A 20,804-nucleotide genomic window follows, 5' to 3' on the forward strand; every position below is an offset into this window, starting at 1 on the left:
ACCCTCGTCTTTGAACTGTTTGTGCTCCTGACTGCAGCCATCCGGATCCCACGAGGGATTAGAATGATTTGCCCGGGCACATTTTAGCCCCGTCTTTGCTTTTGCGGGCACTGAATTGAATTTGGGATGAAGAGGGAGGCGGCGGTGGCGGCTTACTGCTCCATATGCGATGGTGTCGCTGTACATCCTCATCTCAGGGTAGATGTTGACCAGGTACCATCGGAAAGTTTTACACTGGAGCCTCTTCCTCAGAGCCTTCCTCTCGGAGATGTCGCCGAAATCAATCCCTGAGTCCTGGATTCAACACACACACACACACACACACACACACACACACACACACACACACACACACACACACACACACACACACACACACACACACACACACACACACACACACACACACACACACACACACACACACACACACACACACACACACAGAGAGAGAGAGAGTACGATGATGGTACATTGAGGAGAAGCTATGATTTTTTCCCATTTTATTATTACATATCATTTAATCATCAATAATCAACATTACACATTATTTCCATCGTATGCACTTTTAGACTTCTGCCTCAATATATTCCAGGAGCAAATATTCTGTTTTTCTACCACTCCATTTATCTAATGACTGTCGAAACTGATCGGACAATATAAATTTTTTTATTTTTTTTTTAATAGTGCAGACCACCTCACAACACTGTGTGTGCAGTTTGTAATCCCTCTTCGACACCTTAAGAGACGTGCTGGCTGGTGACGTTGCGACTGAGGGGTTTTGGCCCAGTGGTTAGCGCGACAGTCTCACGTACCAGAGGCTGCGGTTTCACGGCCCCGGCCAGTACAGTAAAATCCCAACAACAACAAAGAGAGGGGCACGTGCTCTCCAAAATCGCTTACAGCCCCTTTAAAATGAAGGGAGGCAGTGATTTGCTATCATTGCATGTAAACTTTGGGATACTTCACCTTTCACTATTACATAATCCAGATCAATTGAGCTTTTTAAGGAAACTCCTCAAAACCCACTTATATTACCCTGGTTTTCTAGCAGACATTTTGGCATTTTGTGATATTTTGTTTGTTTATGTGGTGGTTGTAAATTGTATCGTTTTTGAAAGCTGCTGCATAAATAATCTGGATTAAGATTGCACATAGACCAATATAATAAACTAAGTATAAAAGATTATTAGGATTAAACTAGTGACTTTTGTTTTAGTTTTTTTAGAGGGGATCCTAGTCATGTTTCATAAATTCAATACAGATATTTGAATCACAACGTTTGTACTTTTTTGTCTTTAATTTTGTGGCCCTTTGAGGGGCCAGACCCAGAGGTTGGAAGACATTGAAATAAATAAAAAGGTCTAACAGCATCTAAAGTAGAGTGGTTATCTCAACCTCAGGCAAAAATGGGATCAAACAATGTTACATGTTCTGTTACATATATTAAGTAAATATAAACGCTGGCACTGTGTTGATTTTACACACTCTCAATGGTAAATTTTGTCGTGTAGTTCATGGGGCTAAAGCTGGGGCAAAATTTCATGGTTCTTGAATACAGACTCAGTTAAATGCCTCATTATTGACTGAATGAATCGCATGCAGATGTTCATCTATTCATAACATGGATTTACATATTTAAACAGATTATGCAGGAGAAGAAAAAAAACGCTTCAGTGAATAAACATTTGACTTGGCCTTTGAGGGATCCTAAATTTAACATAAGGCAACAAAGTACGATTATTTATTTAAATTTAGTCAATCCAGTTCAAGATCAAATAAAAATATGTATCCTCAGCAAACTGTGAAAATAAAAGACTAATACAGCTGCAAAACATATTCATCATATTCAATTTGAGATATTGGACATATGAAAATACAGACAAAATCCAAATGTCATTCAATATGGCATATACTGTTTCAACCAAGCTGTCTGTGAAGCTGAGACGACTACATAATAAAGTACAGCTCATGATAGTTTTCTGCCTTTAGAGAATATATAATGCAATTCTGTGGGTATAATTTGCTCTTAGGTTACACAACTCTCAGCTTTTATATTTCTTGGTCTAAGAAAACACTGTTCAGAGCTGTAAAAATGTTCTGAATACTACTCTTCCAAAAAGAGCACTCCGAGCGCACAAACCCTTGCCAAGGCTGAGGAATCGCCCATCTATATGCTGTTTATGTAATCTCCGGCTACCATGCCCAAGGCCATGTTCATATGACGATGGGAAATGCTATGGGAAAACTTAAAATCTCAGTGGTAAAAATGCATGCCATAACACTCTCCAACTAGTAAAGGCTAGATAATCTCAATGTAAAAATGGTGAATCAAAAAAGTTGCTGATTATACACCGGAATCAAAGTGATCCAAAAACTGAGTGGTAAATTGAACTGTAATTGTAAAGGCTGATTTTCAGAGTTCTTTGTATTGTTGTTGTTCTTTTAAATCAATTAGATTAATCTATTTTGTTAAATATTCAAAATAGACAAGAAAACAGTCACACCTTTGTGACAAATGAAACCTTCCTTTTGTTTTACTAAACACAGATTATCACTTGCAGCGTAACACCCGATACGATGCATGATTTATTGTGAGCGTATATCACATTTAGACCTACCGTGGAGAGTCAAACCTTTTCAAAAAACAACGTGATAACCATGATCACTCACCTCCAGGGGAATATTCCAGGCCATGTACACATGGCTCTTAAACTCATCCATCCAAACCTCAGCAACTCTGAGGGCATTTCGCCGCACGTGGGAGGTCAGGTCGTCAGTGTAGGGTTTGTGAGCCCGCTCAATGTGGGCGATGCGAGCACAGGGCAGGACCTCAACACTGCCGCCACACTGCCACACCTGGTTATAAAAGTGTCACAAAAACAAAGAAAAGAGCACAATCGTCATTCATCTACAACAACAACCGAGCGACAGGTCTGCTTGCCTTTCAGGTAAAAATGTTCATCTGTGGTCTCGCACTAATTGAAAGTCACAATACAGACACATAACCTTCAAGCCTTGACACCACAGCTGTAACAAAGACTGCACGGATGCTGCTGTGACATACTGCATGAGCTTTGCCCCTGATGTTTATGCAATCAAGAAGTTGTGTTTCCGTGGAGCACTTCAGACATGTCTGGAGTTTATCGTACAAAGTAAAAAGTTTAAGTAGAGCACACTTCCTCATGCTGCCAGGGAATTTTTTTTTTACTATTTGCGTATATGGGTCTGTTTTGATGATAACATCTAACTAAACGGAGGAATCTCTGGCTGTTTGTCTCTCTGTATTAACATTTTTCCTGACAACTGTTCATCTGATGATTGACTTTAAACTTTGCGGGCGTGTTGCTGTGGACTCAAGCAAGTGCAGTGTTGACTGTGGCGTTTTTCTTGGGTGAGCGGTTGTTGAAAAAAATCTAATTCAATCCATGCAACCATCACACTGGCAGAGGGTTCTGAGACATTAAGAAGACATTGAGAAATTTAACATCATGGACTGTTGCACTGTGAGATCGTAAATCATGCAATCGGGCAATCAGCCCCTACTGACGGCCACATTGAGAACCAGCACTGCACTAGTCAGGCTTAAACACAGACATGACACCAGTTGGCGGATGTCCACGCAGTCAGGCGGTCAAGGATGGCGTCTATTCTCCTCAAAGCATGTACTTTACTGATGGATAAGCAAAGATCCTTCATCACCTCTGCAGCCTCATATATTCTCGACTGTGAGAATTAAGTCCCTGTAGTGGGAAACGTTAATGTCCCAGCCTCCAGGAGGTGAAGTCAGAGTCCTTGATGACTAAAAGCCAGTGCCACTAACTCTTCACATAATGAAGACCTCTGGGAGGCTCAGGAGCCCATTGCAGGAATCGCTACAATCTTTTCCCAACTGTGATGCCTCCATGGGCAATTATAACAAATTCCTTCATAAGGACTAAAAGGAAATTTTGTGAATAGGTTTTGTGTCCATAAAATTACAGTTTCTTCAATTGCTCTGCAGCCTCACGTGTGAACGTTTTCATATTGTTTAACATTATGTTCTCCGATTACTCAAATCGTATTCCCTGCATTCTTGCAGCTAAGACCAAAGAAACCAATGCAGCTTTAATGCACATGTTAAATTGCTACTTACTGTACAGACACAATTGCATAACTAGCCATATTCTAGGCTTTCCTCCATGCATTCCTTATCAACATGAAATCAAGATTTATGTAGTTTGTTTAATGGTTATGGTTATTGTATACCAGCTTGATTCATATTCTTATTTATATTAACAGCCATTACAACCAATATGAGTAATCAACATTTCAATTTCTCCCGTCATTCTTTTTAATTAACATTAAAGCATCATAAAGCATATGGGTTTCTGAGTTACAAAAACTTTGAAAAGAACAAAATGAAAATCAAGGCTCGGATGGGAAACGAATTAGGAAATGAAAACGGCTGCACAAGGCTGCTGATTAGTATCTGGAGAATTTGAACAGCATCCCAAAGCAATTCAAACACCCTGCAGAAGGAACGAAGCGCTATTCTATTTACACGCTCACATTTGTACGGAGTTATCAAAGGAGATGTCACTGGCAGAGCCTGTGGAGGATGTTCAGAAATCACTTAAATGTGCTGAGATTAACATTTGTCCGGGACATTTTCTGGGAGACTGACAATGGCTGTGGGGCTCCTTCTCCTACTTGCTCCTGTTAATCAACAGCTGGCACCACTTCCTTCTTACTGGAACAGGTACAACTATTTTGTCTAGAAATGTAGACGGGGTTTAAATTAAATTTGACATCGGGGACTTGGTTGGCAGGTTACAGGTGATAGGAGAGTCTGTTAGATTTATAGGTAGTGTGGCTTTGGAGTCCAGTAGTTTAGTTGATATGCCCAGCCAGTGTTCAGACTATCATCGCCAACAGCTTATTAAGACGGTCTCCCTGTAGAAACCGAAATCAGATGAATCACAAAATTTACAAGTATCATCCCTTCCTCTGGCGATGGTGAAGTGTCCACAAAAAAAAATCCTAGTTGTGGTGGGCTGCTGCGTGCGCAGTGCCGGACCATCGGCCGCCCCCTGAGACCGCTCTCCCTCTCCTGGCGTTGCCTCGATCTAAAGTAGATGTTTTGGGTCCGGATCTCCATTCCCCAGGGGTCCAGCCTTCTCCTCGTCTCTCCCTCTGTGAGTTTTTCGTCTCCCATGTGTGTATGATGAGCTTGGTTTTGCCTCTTTTATGTTTGTGTAGTGCGTCCTCCTGGAGAGGACGGTTGTGTGGCTCCTATCTGTTCACAGCACCTGGAGGATGCTCGGTGTCCGCCAAGACCATATTCTTCCACCATGTCTACAATCTACAGTATAATGCTTCCATCCTGGTTGTTCCTACTATAAATCTACTTTGTTGCTCTATTCTGTGCATATGACATCTATGGGATGTCTGTCCGTCCTGAAATGGATCCGCCCTCTTCCCCTCCGCCCTCCTGAGGTTTCTTCCATTTTTGTCTTTTCCTGTTGAGGGATTTTCCCTCGTCCAATGTGATGGTCTAAGGACACAGGCTGTCATTATACATAGTTCTTGATTAGTGATGTTAGGCATTTTAAATAACATTTGATACCAAGTAGTTCAGTATTGAACAAGGCTGAAATTTCTGTGCCATGATATGAAGAACAATGAACATCCTTTACTTCTGAAAGTGAATCTGTAATTTCCGTCAAGTATCATCGGATGAATAATGAACATCAGATGTGACATAAACTGTGGATGTGACTGGGGTGGTGCTAGAGTAAAAGTCATTAGCATTCATCCTTTGGGCACAATGGATCTCCGAAATCCATGCAACACTTAATGAGATATTTCAGTCTGTGCTTCAGTAACGCGGTCAGATTAATTGACAAGTAAAATGGTTTATTTTGTCTCTTATTCCGCAGATCCAGCTACATACACAACATGTTTGTTCAAGCTGAAAAGGGCCACAGAAAAACGTTGGGACAAAAATGGAAGAACACGGTCAATTAGAGCTTGTACCACAGCTCGGCCCAAACATAATTCATTGTCATCTTTCTCTTCTGACATTGAAACAAATGCCTCAGAGTTTATCCCTGTGTGACATCCCTGCAGTTAACCGCTAATTATCTGCTGCCTTTTTCAAATTAATTACAAGAAACGGGTCATTACTGTCACGCTAGTCTGAGTCTACCATTCCTACGGAGAGCCGAAATGTTATTTTCTATTCAAAATACAGCAGCTGCATACAGTTGGATATTAGTGCGCTCGCCTTGACCGATCAAACCATTTAATTTGCGTGGTGACTCATTCAAATCTGTTTTCCAAGTTGCTCCATGCTGCTGGAGCAGAAAGCATTGCTCAACAGCACCGCGGCAAACATGATACACAAGAGGGTGATGTGATGTTGGATCAGGGTTCTGACCTCCACCACCAACATTTGCAGAATAGTTATTGGGTTAACCAAACGTCTGACACTCGGTCAAAGTCCTTCGGGGAGTGCTATCATACTTGGTCACCATTTTGGTATAAACAAATCACCACTCCAAGTTTGACTCTACATTGTGTCATTATAATTCAGGTCTTTGTGGCACAATGACGGGACAGTCTCAGTCAGGACGGCACAAACACTCCTTTCCCCTGTAAGTGTGAAGCTCATCTCCTCATGAAATAACTCACGTCCCCCGCTCCCCCTTGTATCACATCCCTGTCTACCAGACCCTCCTGCAAATAGGCGTCTGTCTGAATCCGATCTTCCTCGCTCTCTTGCCATTCTTCGTCTAATTCCTTTTAGTAGAACTTTTCTAGCGGAGACGTGGTCTCTCATTACAGATGTGTTTGCTTGGATCTATTATCAGAGCGCCATCAGCCGGAGCCTTAGCTAATTCTACTGCTGCCCTCATAATAATTTGCTTGACATAAAAGCAAACGCTAAAAAGCTTTAATGTAAATGTAATGTGAGTGGAAGTGCTTCGTTAATTGTTCTGTCTACAGTGGTGTCAGTTACAAGTCTTTTGAATTTAAGTGGCCGTTGATGGGTGTACTCCTGAGGTTATTTCACAAACTCTTTGCAGATATGAGGCATAACAATAATGCAGTTTTATGGTGCAGCAATATGCTGAATCAGTTACAAAAAAACTTCGAGCTTGAACTCGTTTCTTTGTTTTGCCAATATAATTAATAATTTCCTCAACTTTCGGCGACCTCTGGATTGGGTACGGTTCACAGTCTGAAAGTGCTCGACCTAAAATCTATCTTTAGATTGTCAACCGCTCACCACTCGCAGGCTTGAAAGGCGACGGTAACATGTTTTTGTTTTTCTCCTTCACTAAGAACAGCTGCAGCTTTGAGTCGTGTCAGGAACAATGCATTCCAAAAATGTTCACAGCCAAAAAACAAGAGGAGTAAGATGTAAGAGATTAAATCCACTCCTGCAGGATAAAAAAAAAATGTTTTTCTGCTGCTAATTCACATACTGAGTCTTGTTCTAGCAGCTAAATGCTAAAAGTCTCTGTTGTGCAATTTCCAACAAAAGCCAATAGAAAATGTTTTTAATAGAATATTAACCCACTTCTCACCCCATTTGAATTGGTAATTGAACACATTTTACACCAACAAAACCCAGTTGAAATAGAAAGACAATAATTAATGAGTATCGTATATCAATACATATAACATATTGGATTTCACTCCATGTTGAAGTTATGGAGATGTGGACAGATCAACACTCGTTGGAGACGTATACATCCAGTCAGTGATAGAGCACTCTGGGACATGTGATCCCTCAGTGAAGATGGTGAACAGACGAGACACCAGAGGATTCAAAAAAAAGAAAAAGGATGGTGTGGTCTCATTTCAAGCGAGGCAGACTGAGATCTGCAGAGCCACGAGTTCACAGATCAGTCATGCTATGAGTCATCACTGCAAGCTGGAGGTGTGGATACGATGAGGTAGGGTACATTTTCATCACAAGCATCATACTCCCTGATAAAAGCTGACAGAAATTTGAAAAGTATTTCAGCATTTCCAGCAGTCTTCTTGGTGAAGAGATTGTTCTTTTCATTAGAGCTCAACACAAAGACAAAACCACGACCAAAATGCAGAGCGGAGTGGGATTTAAAAAGCCACATGACCGAAACCTCCTCTGTTCCTTCGGTATGAAATATGTGAAGCGATGATGTTACAAGCAACCCGATGTGATGTGAAAATGTGGAGACACCTTGTCGCTGATAGCTGTAGTGAAGTGCCACAGCAAAGGAAACATATGATTCTCCAGACTCCTGATAAGATTAGCAGAACTTTGGGATATGTTTTTGCTCCATATATTCTTGTGATTTATCATTCTGCTTTAGGATTTTCTATTTATACTTTTTTTTTGTCTTTGTATCTGAAGCTATATCTGCATTCATCTCCTCGCACCACCTCTGCCGTCCACCCAGAAAGACGAACTGGAATTGCCTAATATTTCCCATGGCATTCATTTCACATATCCTCAACATTTTGTGATCATAAAAACCTTCACATCAAAGCAAAGACTTAGTCTTAAGGAGAAGCGAGCTTGCTCCCTCGCTGCCCAGAGCACCGAGTTGAACCCGTGCAGACAATTGGCATAGAGTTTCCACTGTATGTGCAGCAGCATTGCCCTGTCTGATGGGGGAGTCAATTCCCCAACGTCCTCGCAGAAAACTGAAACATTTACAGACGATCTACTTCTACTGTCCTTCAGCCTCCGCAAACACAATTATGGCAGTTGGACAAGTGATGTATCTCAAGCACGAAGGCGGTGTCTCTCAAACTCAAACACAAACTGCGGACCTGCACTCAGCAATTCCAGAAAATGTTCGTGTATATTTCACAGTATAAGAACAGGTTAAATATCTTCATTCCATGAAGGTGCTGGCAGTTTAAAATGTCACCCTCATGTTTGATTAAAGGTCATGGTGGCATATAGGTTGAACATAGAAAACCACAATGATCATCAGACGTCCCTGAATGCCACATCATTATATAGATGGACTCTGATACAGGTCTTGATCGAAATACAATTTTAGGTTCAACCCGTCCTGACTGAGATCACTAACACCTGACACATCTCTATCACGTCACCTCACATTTATCTTTTTGCCGCTTGTAGCCAGGGATAACGGCAACATTATCAAAATCATAAGCCTAAGTGGAATGGGCATGTGGAAAACTCAAGGTTGAAGGCTGATTGTTACAACTGTTTAGGCCTAAATATATTTTAAAAATAAATGCATTTTACCTGAGGAAACCAGCTGATTATTTTAGTGAATTTTCAGTCCGTTTTGAGAAGTCATAAAGCATCAACAGACAGTTGATTTAACTCTTTAAACTTCACCAGCTGAAGGTGTCATATCATATACAAAATGTAGTAATGTGAATTAAATTTACAAAAAGAATGTTCTACTACGGATATAGTGAACAACTTATATTGCAGAGAACTTGGATGACAGAATATATTTCTGGACAATTTGGCAAATGGATCATTAAGACTTGTATTTGAATACCCCCGGCATTATATTCAATTTTCATCCATAAACATAGAAAAAAATCTATTAAATGGTGACAATGATGAGAAAATTATCAGGGGATCAACAGGCTTGTTTTGACTAGTGAGAGGAAGGGGTGGACGTCCCACACGCCCACGACAGTCATTCATTAAACCAGCTAAGAGATAAACAGTCATTCAAATGCAAATTAGGTTTTAAAACCCACTCACATGCTGTATTTTCCAGTAAAACTACTCCTTACCTACTCCTATCATGTTTAAATAGTTATTACAGACAAGTTAGCTACCAAAACAACGGGTGAAGCCAGTAGTGCTACTGATTCCATGTTGGAATCAATTATTAGTAGTATTAGAAGTAGTATTAGGGACAAGATGTTAAAATGTGCTGGTTCCAACTTCTTGATTATAGAGATTTGGTGCGTTTCCTTGTTTTATTTGAACCAAATATCTTTGTTATTTAACTGTTTGTTGGACAAAAAAAAAAAATCTGAATTGTCACCTTGGGCACCAGGAATTTGTGAAAGGCATTTTAAAAAAATCCTAATTCCTGTCATTGGCAACGCAGCTTATTTATAAATAGAGATAATCATCACATTACTGCATAATCTTTAAAAAAAGAAACAAAAAGAACTAGCTTCAGCCCTGCACTAAACATACTTACAAAATGCCAGTCCACTATTTTGTAAATGAAAATATCTTTTGCCCATAAATTCGGTGTCAATAATCATGGTCCCTGTAGGATGAATCACCACTACTTCATACTGGAGACATAGTCATCATGAAAACGGCTGACAATGAGAGCTGCGGATCATCGAGAGCTCTACAGTCTAAAGATTAATATCCTTCCTGAAAATGAGACATTTTTTGTCCCGGGAGCAGGGACACTCTATCCATGGAATCCCAGGAAAATTGACTTGTTTTTAACTTTTTCACCTCAGCTACTGTCAAAACACATTGGTCATAGTTTCAACAACACTAAACGCAACATGTACGACATGTTGTATGTAAATAAATCAAAAATGAGTTCCCGACCTGACCTCTTTAGTCAATTATTTCCAGATATTGATAATTAATAAGGCAAAAGGATGCCATGTAAATAGACATTAGATTAAAACATAAGATAAAATGAATATGCAACTTGAACTTCTCTATAGCTGCGAGGACTATGGAGATTGCGATTCGGATAGAGGTGTGCAAGGGAAAATTTGTGACGGGCAATTTGGATGAAATCAGGTTTTAATTTGACAAGAGAAATGAAAACTGGCTGCCAGAGTTAAGGGTTAATGTTTTACATGCTGGTCCTACATTCTCTTTCTGACTTAGCTGACCCTCACTTGGCTCTGAATGTTGCCCTTGAACATAAATTGCTAATGAAGAATAAATGCATATAAATGTAATTTGTGGGAAACAGGACTGCATACAGGCAGCCAAGTGAAGATTCATTGCCTTGAATTATTAATGTACCACTTACCACCACATCCTGTCTAACTAAAAAACGTGGAGTTTTCCAGCGGGGCAGAGCTGTTGATGGGTTTCTTGACTGTTTGTTTGTGTTATCTAATTGTCCAGGGGCTTTTCCTGTAAGATTAACGTGTGCTTCTTCTTTTTCTTTTAATAACAAATAACTTCAGAAATCTGATCATTGCTACCATCGCTTTACATACATAGGCGTAGGCAACTGCTGCTGTGTTCATTTTTGCTGGTATTTGTAGGAATTTAATTTGTTTATGTGTGGATAATGAAATCAAATAGGCAGCCATTTATGTAATGCAGAATTCAAAATAATATCTAATTTGTGAACAGGACACTTTGGGGATTTTCTAGATTTAGAATACTTATATTTTACATCTATATGCACTGAATCTAACTGAATTCTTCCCACATGCTACTGTGATTGCTGTAATGCTGAACACTGATTCTTCATCCAGAAGCAACACAATAGAGAATTTAACTCAGCAGTAAACGACAAGTATCTTTTGGCACATCTGTACTCGGGAGATCCCACCACTTACAACTGCTTGAGAGGTGCTTATTATCAAATAAAATCCTTCCTTCTGAGCACCGAGGAGAACAGTTTCGCTGTGTGGATGCGAAATTGAACCCACTGAGAACCAAAATCTTCGCAATGAGGGACTTGAATTATGTATATATCATAATATCATAATTTAATAATATCATAACACTTTCTGAGGTAACACATTTCACACAATAACCAAGCAAGTACTCTACCTCCACAGCAGTCTACGTATATTAGGACTTCTTACATGTGACCGTTACATGAATAAATATCTACTTTATAGATGTTTAGTGAATATAAACCAGTACTAAAATCATCCACTCCACCCTGCTGTGGCCAAAATGTGTTCACCCTCCGACTGTAGATCACTCCGCTCCTGCTCATGGCAACAAGACTCTTACCCTTTAAACGACTGAGCTCCCCACATCCGCTCCATCGTCTGTCTTCTTTATAAAGCAACTCAAGCCCTGCCTGTTTTGACGAGAGCATAATTTTGCCTGGTTCAAAAATTAGTTTAAAGAAGCAAAAGAAAAATTTGCTGTTGTTGTGAAATATACCACACTACTGAGACTGAAATATAACACACCACTTACAATTAGTTAGAGTAGGTCATAGTGCCGACAAATCATTGTGCTTTTACTCAATACACACAGTGATAGTGATACTTTGTATCAATGGTAATTTTGTAGCTGTAATGTAGTGATATTAATGTAATAGTATATGTGTAACACTTTCAGAAAGAAGACATTAACAATGAATAGAAAGTAACAACACAGTGAGGAACAGGTGCAAATAATGTTTAAACAAAATTAAAGCTGATATGGTTAAGAGTTCAACTATCTCTTCTGGGGCTTTTAATGCCTTGCAGGCAATGAAAGTTCATTTATAATCAATTCCTAATGAACCAGAGTAATTAAACGAACCAGAGTTACTTGAGGACTAGTGTTTGTTATCAATCATGGTACCTCATAGTTATTTTGGCTTTTAATTCAATAATGAATTACTACTAACATTAATGTTTCTTTTTTTAACAGTAACAGAGTAAAAGTAGTATTACAACTGTCCTTCAGGTTGCTTCAAATCATGGTAATTTTTAAGATTTAAATAAATATCATTGCTGTATTTGCTTAACATTACTCTACTATACTGCATATAGTAGAGTAATGTTTGCTTTTTTAACTTTGCTATTTATAATGTTACACATATTTCACCTGCCAAATACTTTGTAAATCACAATTTTGATGGTAGGGGTGTTTACTTCACAACTTTCATAAATACTGTGCACGGAGCCCTCATCATAATTGGTTTCATATGCCTCAATGATCCTCATTTCTCCACACGACCGTTCTGGCGAGAGTGATGATGTAGTGCTTTGGTCTTCTGACGCATTGTTGACTGTCACTGGCAAATTATCCATCATTCACAGGTGTTTCAGGAAATCATTTGTATTATGATTCACACTCCTGTCCACTTTTCTGTGTTCTACAGTTTAGGTTTAAGGAACACCTTGTTATATATATACATTTATATATATATCAACAAACAACACATCCTGACTCGAAGCTCAAAAAGCTGTAACACGCAAAAGTTTGTGTAGTGGGTCTTACTATGTGTTTTATAGAGGACAAGGACCAAATTTGAATAAATGAATCATTAGATATATCTATATAATATATATATAGATATATATAATATGGGGTGTCATAGGGAAATCTGGTAGCCACTACGTGTCTTGTGCTCCAAAGCTGCAATTATTACAGTGGAACAATAAAAGAAGAAGAAAAGAAAACATTTATTTATATATTGAATTTGTCATATGGCATTTCAGACATTGTACCCAGCTAACAAGAGATCAGTGGAACCTCAAAGGCAGATGACTCAGTCAGTCATGGCCTGTGATTGGCCTTTTGTTGGCATGCCACTTAGAGTGCAAATCTGAGGACTCAATGCAATGTAGCAGAGCCTTACGCATTCCGTCAGCGCGGAACAGTCGGCGTCGTTTTTGGTGATTTATAGGTGAACAGATGTTGAACTGTCTGTTAAAGCCGGATTTGATCATTTATTTATTTTTGGGGGATTTTCCCCATTTTTTCACTGGCATTGAGGTGACCAAAATATTATTATGTAAAGTGCAACTGCAATGATGGTGGCTTGCTTACCACCACCCTCTACCCAGATGAAGAAAGTGTACCAATTCTAGATTCATACATATTTCCTTCTATAAACATATGCTTAGAAAAAAATTGGAATCACCTGAGTCTGCTCTGCATTTTCCCGCCACAGAGCATGATTGGATGTCAACTGCTTGGAATGCAGAGCATCTACATTCGTTATTTCTCCACTAATTTCTTAAGGTTTTCCTTTAATTTGTCACACGTTTATTTTTCCGTATAAACATACAATGTGCAAATGCACACACACACACACACACACACACACACACACACACACACACACACACACACACACACACACACACACACACACACACACACACACACACACACACACTACTACAACATCTACAACTGTAAAGACGGATGTTTCATGAAACTGACACATGATAAAAGTAACTTTTGTGTCACTGTGCCCGTGCGCCAATCCTCCAACATCGTGGTTGAAGAATTCCTCTTCCACGTTGTGACCAATGTGAGCGGAGAGCAGCGCTTCATTTCACCATCACACTACCCAGGACAGCCCTTTCAAGCTTGAGCCAAAGCCTGAAGCTGTTGGCCTAGTTTGAGCGTCTCTGAGGATCTGTCAGCAGCCAGTGTGTGTGCTGGCAGGTGGTCCGGAGGCATGACCAATGCACGCACAGACAGACAGACGGGCAAGCGGAGAGACAGACAGACGGAGACGGAGACAGAGACGGACGGACGGTCACTGCTAATCGAGGACCAACCCAGGGTCCTCCTGTCTTGTGCTCCTCACTCACTCCGTCACCCACCGTTTTAAAATCCTTACTGATCTCTAAACTACAATAACCTCCAGGCAGATGTGAGTTCCTTCAGTCCAACACTGAACTCTGAACTGAGAAACTGAGCAGTGAAGCAAAGCGATTCATCAAACTAGGGAACATAGGGATCTAGGACCCTGGTCTGTGGTCCCAGTCACAAAGGGAAAGTGGTGAGAGACGTACGGACCCCACTGCATGTGATAAAATCCTCAGAACTATAAAGCAGTCGGTGAAGCTATTATCAGGCCTAGGAATCCAAAAAGCATGTCATTTCTGGAGGGAAAATGACGTAGGGGACTAATCTCCCTTCTTTTCTGATGATTGCATCTCTGTCATTAGTGAGGGTGGATATTTCCACATTCGGCTTCCTGTCATAAGCTCGTCTCCATTTCCATTTCTCAGAGCGCAATCTAGCGAGGGTGTTGTCCCTCACTTCTTGCTCCTAAATTGAACAGGCTGATAGCTGCATTAGTAATTTTTGTACAGTAGATGTGAGCTATCATTAGCTATACATCCCTAAGGAGGACTGTTCTTTCTCCGGCCCATCTGCCTGTGGCACTGCGGGACTGAACACACACCAAGAGATTTTCACCTCCCAGTCAGAGCTGATGATGATATACAAATTAAGCATAGCACCGTGACAAGTATTCCACACGACTACAGCAGACACAGTGCGTCGATTTGCTCTGAACAATGTCGGCATTGTCTTCACACATCACTGCCGAGAGTAACAACGGCTGAGTCCTACCACTCTCAGATGTGCTCTTCTCTGGGATCAGCAGAGGATGAAGGTGATTGTTGCGCCTTCAGAATGAATTAAAAGGGATTATTTATTCTGGCTAAAACTACACAAGAGAGAGCATGTCACGGGGTGTTTAGGGTGCACATCCCAAAAGACGAGTCCCTCCCCTGTTTTAAATTGTTCGTGTCAAAGTGTGTACATACTAGCATTTCGTTTTCAGTTACCTGTGCTGTGTTAAAGCGTTTTAAGAATCTTAGTGGCAGTATTTTATAGGTTTCTAATTGTAGATTATGTAAAAAAAGACTAACACCAACATTGAATTGATCCTACCATCATTATAACCTGTGTGGCCATGGTCTGATTATTCACAGACCTCCATTCTCTTCCAATTACAGAAAAAAACCTGTTCATTGAACTTAACGTATTAAGTTTTTCATACGCTAAAGTCAGAAAATAAAAAATCTGATTGTTTTTTTGAAAACTTTCCATGCCATTCTCCTCGTCAAACCTCAGAGTGGGCGTGTGTTGATGATTGTAAACGAACACACCGCTTTCCGCAGCCGAGTTGTCATCATGCCCGGCCTCCTACATGCTCTAGAATGTTCCGGAGAATATCCTGCTGTTGAGAACACTTCTGGCTCGGACAATCTGCTGCTGTTCATGTGCGGAGTTCGTGTCTGAAAACAGCTTTGGACTCACTACCTCAGTATTTCCAAATTGCTGGTACTGTACTGTTGTGTACTTTAGGTCAGTCCCAATATACACCATCCTCCGGCTATATACATATTTCAAATGACAAACAAAATGTGTATTAATCCAGAGCTGAAAACACATTTACTCCCATTTGAGTCACATTTGCTAAAAATATCACACTAGCCAACCATTAAGTGTCATTATCACAGTTAATCTTCCACACATTACCAGCATGAACAATGGCCCACGGCCACGGCGAGACAGAATATTACTCACCCTGATTCCAAGCTCCACATTTTCTCCGCCGTACACCTCCATCCCTTCATCCAGCAGACCAATCTCCTCAAAGTACAGCCTATCCACCACGAAGCAGCCAATCAGGGCCGGGCTCCTGGGGGATTAATGTGACGTAGATGTCAGGGTATTGGCTTTGCCTTCACCTGTTTCCTGTGTGGTCCTGATGTTTACCCTTCCTACTGTTTCATGCCTTTGCCCAGTCTGTCAATTTCTGAGATTCTGTGCGTGTGTTTGCTTGCTGGGTTTGGCTTCCGGGTTCTCGTGCCATTTCTTCTCTTCTAACTCAATGCTCTGCTTGTTCTTCAACATCATTACACCTGCCTTCCTCCACGCCTGCTTGCCCCTATACCTTCCATGTCCAGCAGTGTCCTCATCTGCAAACACCCTGTTTGGATCTCAGTTCCAAAGTCTGCCCGGCCCAGTCCCCAGTCCCGCTCCGCTCCGCTGTTCCAGTTCCTCAGCCAAATTGGAGACTGAGAACCTGCCAGCTAAGCCACCGAACCCATCTGCAAATCTCTTACAATAAACTGCCTTTGAATCCTTTTTTTTTTTTTTTACTCCTGGCTTGTGATTGGAATTCAAATGAAATAACTGTTATAACATTAGATCGGTTAATTTGTCTGTTGCTGTAGTCTGCGTGGGTACTATGAGCGTGACACAGTTGCTATAGTGACAGGAGCAACAAGTAGAGAAATGTGAGCTCGCGCAGCATAAGATCTCTTCATAAATGCTGCACAAATTACCCTTTCAGTTAATACATTGAGTTAATTTTAGGTTCACATTCTATTAATCATATCACATTCTATTCAGGCCATGAAGACATGGTTGTGCTCACTCACTGAATCGGTGCACTCTTGTTGCCCTTGTGCCACCAGGACTTGGGTGGGTTGAGGTAGCGACACCACAGCTCCCAGTCGAAGCCCTGGGCAGACAGCGGATACTCTTCAATCTCAAACGTGTCGTACTTGATGTTGTCGAATGACGGGGAGATGATGCGGGTTCTGTCTTCTTTAATCCTCTGCAGAACGGGTTCAGCCCTTCAAACAGAGAGAGAAAAGCATTTTTAATGTAAGAATTTGTTTTGACAGGTTTGATTCATTAATTTGGTCATAATGTCTCTCATGTAGGGCCACTTAAAAAAACCCACTATTGCATGAGATGATTCAATTTAATTGACTAGTCTGATAAAGCATTATTTCCTATCTGACAAGTTGAAGGAATATTTCTGTCATCAAATTATATATTAGGGGATGACAATTTTTTAAATATATTCATTGAATGTTAATTTGCAAACAATTTAAAACATTCAATTTGCATGTCTTCCCCTTAGTGATAAAAGTTCTCAATGCTCCACCTCTGAATACATGAATAACATATATGACAAGATAGTAATGTGCATATTTCACTACTGTGGTATTTTATGTCGTTAAATGTTGTCGCCTGGATCATTTAAATTAGACATTTTCATAAGAACTTTTAACCACATTCGCTAAATGATAATAAAGGAATTTGTAGTGCTCACATTTTGCCATAGACACAGAATACAGTCAATCTGCAGTCTTAGTTCTGAAATTATTTCCAGTAAACCCACACAGAGTGCTGTGACTCAAGAAGCAGTGCTCTTGTGTTGAGCGGTGCTGACATCATGCTGCTCACGTTGTGGGTGACTCACCAGTCGACGTTGAACTCGACGTGGGCATCAAACAGGGCAACAACTGGGGCAGTAGCGGCCCTCCACCCGCTCACTCTGGACCGGATCAGACCCTCCTGCTTGGCATGCCGCACCATCTTGATGAATCCTGGTCGCTGGTTGTTGGTTTCAGAAACAAAATCCTGCAGCTTCTCCTTCAGCTCCTCTACAAAGCGCGCGCACACACACACGCACGCACACACACACACACACACACACACGAGAGAGAAAGAGAGAAGAGGAGAGAGTGCTACTTGTGAACAAACTTCCACCCACAAGACGTCAAGTCATGTCCTCCCTCACTGTATTTTATGGGGTCAAAATTACTTGTACTTCTATTGTTTTGAACACTGGACCAAAGAGGCAGAAGCCTGAGCCAGCACGGCTGACCTCCATGAAGCCTGCTAGTCATAACGGGATATTGCAATACTGAGGACCCAGCCTGCAAGGCTTTTCAAAACATGGGGGAGGAGATAGAGGAAGTCCGTCCAGCTTCATGTCTGGCTTCAGAGTTTACCGCCATTATTACCTGAGTTATATACTGAATGATGACATACCCTGCAGGAGAAAAAAGAGTCAGTGCTACCTATATGGAAAAAAGAATCATAGTTCTCCCTCTCACAGGTTTTATGTGGAAACAATATGTCAAAAATACAATCATTTATGACAGTGTTTTAGAGTTTCCTTATGGGTTTCAACTCGAAAAAAAGTTCAAGGCGAATACCTTTTTTGGTGTGAAATGTCAGCAGGAGGTAATGGGTAAGCAACACTTCCATCATATCACTTTAAACTGTACAATCAAAAGAATTAAGTTTGGAAAAATCAAACTTTCATCAGCACATCACATGTTCCATATCACCTGAGGCGATGTGCTCACTATTTCACTGTTAACCTGTGGTGTGGCTTTATGAGTTTGAAGGGAACATGGAGCAGGTTGGGCAGGGTGAGGCATGTTATGAGGTGGAGAGAAGTTGTTTCCCATAGGTTTTCCAATACAACACCACTGAAAATGTTTTTGAGAGGCAGTTCATTTGATCATAAAGTGTATGAAGTGTTATTCAAAATTTGTCTACAGAAAATGATTAAAGCAGCATGTTTTACTCAAAAATAAAGATTCTGTACAGTCCCACAATGCACTTGGCACAGCAACCCTTGACCCTGCTCGGGCACTGATTTATTTTAATATGAATTGTAATTTACACCGTAACTATTTGTTCAGTTTCCTGATTGTCTCCTACCGTTCAAACAGTAAATATAGGCTGTTTGGTGAGGAGCTAATGTTGGCACCTGTAGGTAAGCGTGTCTCCATCCACAACACTTAAACGTGTTAGTTGTTAGTTTTGATAGCCCACAGTTGCGTAACAACAACTATTGTACCTCATATCTTTTCATCAGAAATCCCTTCAGCAGTTTGGAATGTAATAATAATCTTCCACCATATGTGGAATTTTAAGTCTCATTATGTTTTTGTCCCTTTCCTTTTCTATGCACAGCAACGGTATTACAAGAGGAGATAATCTTTATACTGCCATGTCGCATTTACATAAGTAGATGCAGATAAACTGCCAAAGGCATCTTGTTTAAATAGTAAGTAAAGTCTCAACTTTTTAAGTACAGTGTATCTGTTGTTTTTCAGGAATATGAGAAAAATACAATGCAACGGTGAGATTAAAAACCAAAACAGTATGCGCCCATTATAAATGAATCATGAATCGATGCATTATTGAGTGACGAGGATTATGAGTTTTCATGTCCAGGACAATGTTAAAGCCCAGAGTCCTGTGGAGTCCACTGTTGTGTGTCCTGGAGGCCGAACAAATGCTGAATAGATTTCCTTCCTTCACAAAACCTTCCTTCTTAAAATTGTTCATTTTTTACAGTCAGGTTTGGTTGTGCAGCTTCACTGTCTTTGTTGGTGAAACTGTGCTTCTTTGGATGGAATAATGGCATAACAGCAATGTGTATGAGAATCCTGTACGGGTCCAATTTTGTTTTGTTTGTTTTTTTCTTTATTTTACCTGGCACCAACCAGCATTTAGTACATTTTTTACCTGTGCCCGTACCCATGACAATATCATTATATATTTTTACTGCTTCAATTTTGTTTCTCCCTGCTCCTTGTTGGCCCAGCGGTAGGACTGTGTGCCCCAAGTATGATAATGGTAACACCACAATTCACAACCAGCTAAAAATTTATACAAATGGAAATAGAAATATATATTTAGTAGAAAAGATACCAGTGTCAGAGTATGCTTATCATGCCAGAATAAGACTGCATACAACAGAGCCAGCACTGATCTGTCTTCTGTCATGGCCCACGTGTAAATCTACCTCACAATTACATGCAAGAACTTAAATCAGAGGGACTCTGGATGAGAAAGGCCAGGGTTGACAACCTGCACTTATCCAAGAAATATCCTAAAACATAATTTTGCTAAAATGAAAGCTACTAGCTACACATGTGCAGCTGATGATGTTCCAGCAGATTACTGTATCCACAATAATTCTCACTCCATTAATAATTGAGACACTCTGGTGTGTAAGTGAATTAGAAATAAGAAATGTGAAGTGCTGTGCCTCACATCAAATCAAAATAAAGCACAGTTCATTACACCAGGAATGGCTGATGGCCAACAGTCATCAATCTCTCAGGACTGATATGCTCCTGGAGCTCAGCAGGAAAGCAATGGGATCTGGGATTGAGTCGGGCCGGAACAACATGCAAACAAGTCTCTAAAATCACTGTGCGGTTATGCAGTAAATCCGGTAACATATTCTCAGATAAAAAGAATAAAAGAATTTGTCTCAGGGGAGATTAAGAGCAAAGCTCATGGTGAGGGGCAAAATGGTGAATGCACCATTTAACTCACCTCTATCCTATTC

The 20,804-nt window shown here is 40.5% G+C and overlaps 1 protein-coding gene across 1 annotated transcript in view; it reads right to left on the reverse strand.

Moving 5' to 3' along the window:
* Window positions 1–20,804, reverse strand: part of galnt18b (UDP-N-acetyl-alpha-D-galactosamine:polypeptide N-acetylgalactosaminyltransferase 18b) — a 68,367-nt gene that overhangs the window by 10,768 nt on the left and 36,795 nt on the right. Inside the window, exons 4-8 of the mRNA XM_035629164.2 lie at window positions 17,904–18,087; window positions 17,071–17,268; window positions 16,211–16,325; window positions 2,674–2,859; window positions 157–294 (exon numbers count right to left, since the gene is read on the reverse strand). Of these exons, the coding sequence (XP_035485057.1) occupies window positions 157–294; window positions 2,674–2,859; window positions 16,211–16,325; window positions 17,071–17,268; window positions 17,904–18,087 (821 nt within the window). The remainder of the gene's footprint in view (window positions 1–156; window positions 295–2,673; window positions 2,860–16,210; window positions 16,326–17,070; window positions 17,269–17,903; window positions 18,088–20,804) is intronic.

Source organism: Scophthalmus maximus, chromosome 4, assembly GCF_022379125.1.
Source record: "Scophthalmus maximus strain ysfricsl-2021 chromosome 4, ASM2237912v1, whole genome shotgun sequence".
NCBI classification, from domain to species: domain Eukaryota; kingdom Metazoa; phylum Chordata; class Actinopteri; order Pleuronectiformes; family Scophthalmidae; genus Scophthalmus; species Scophthalmus maximus.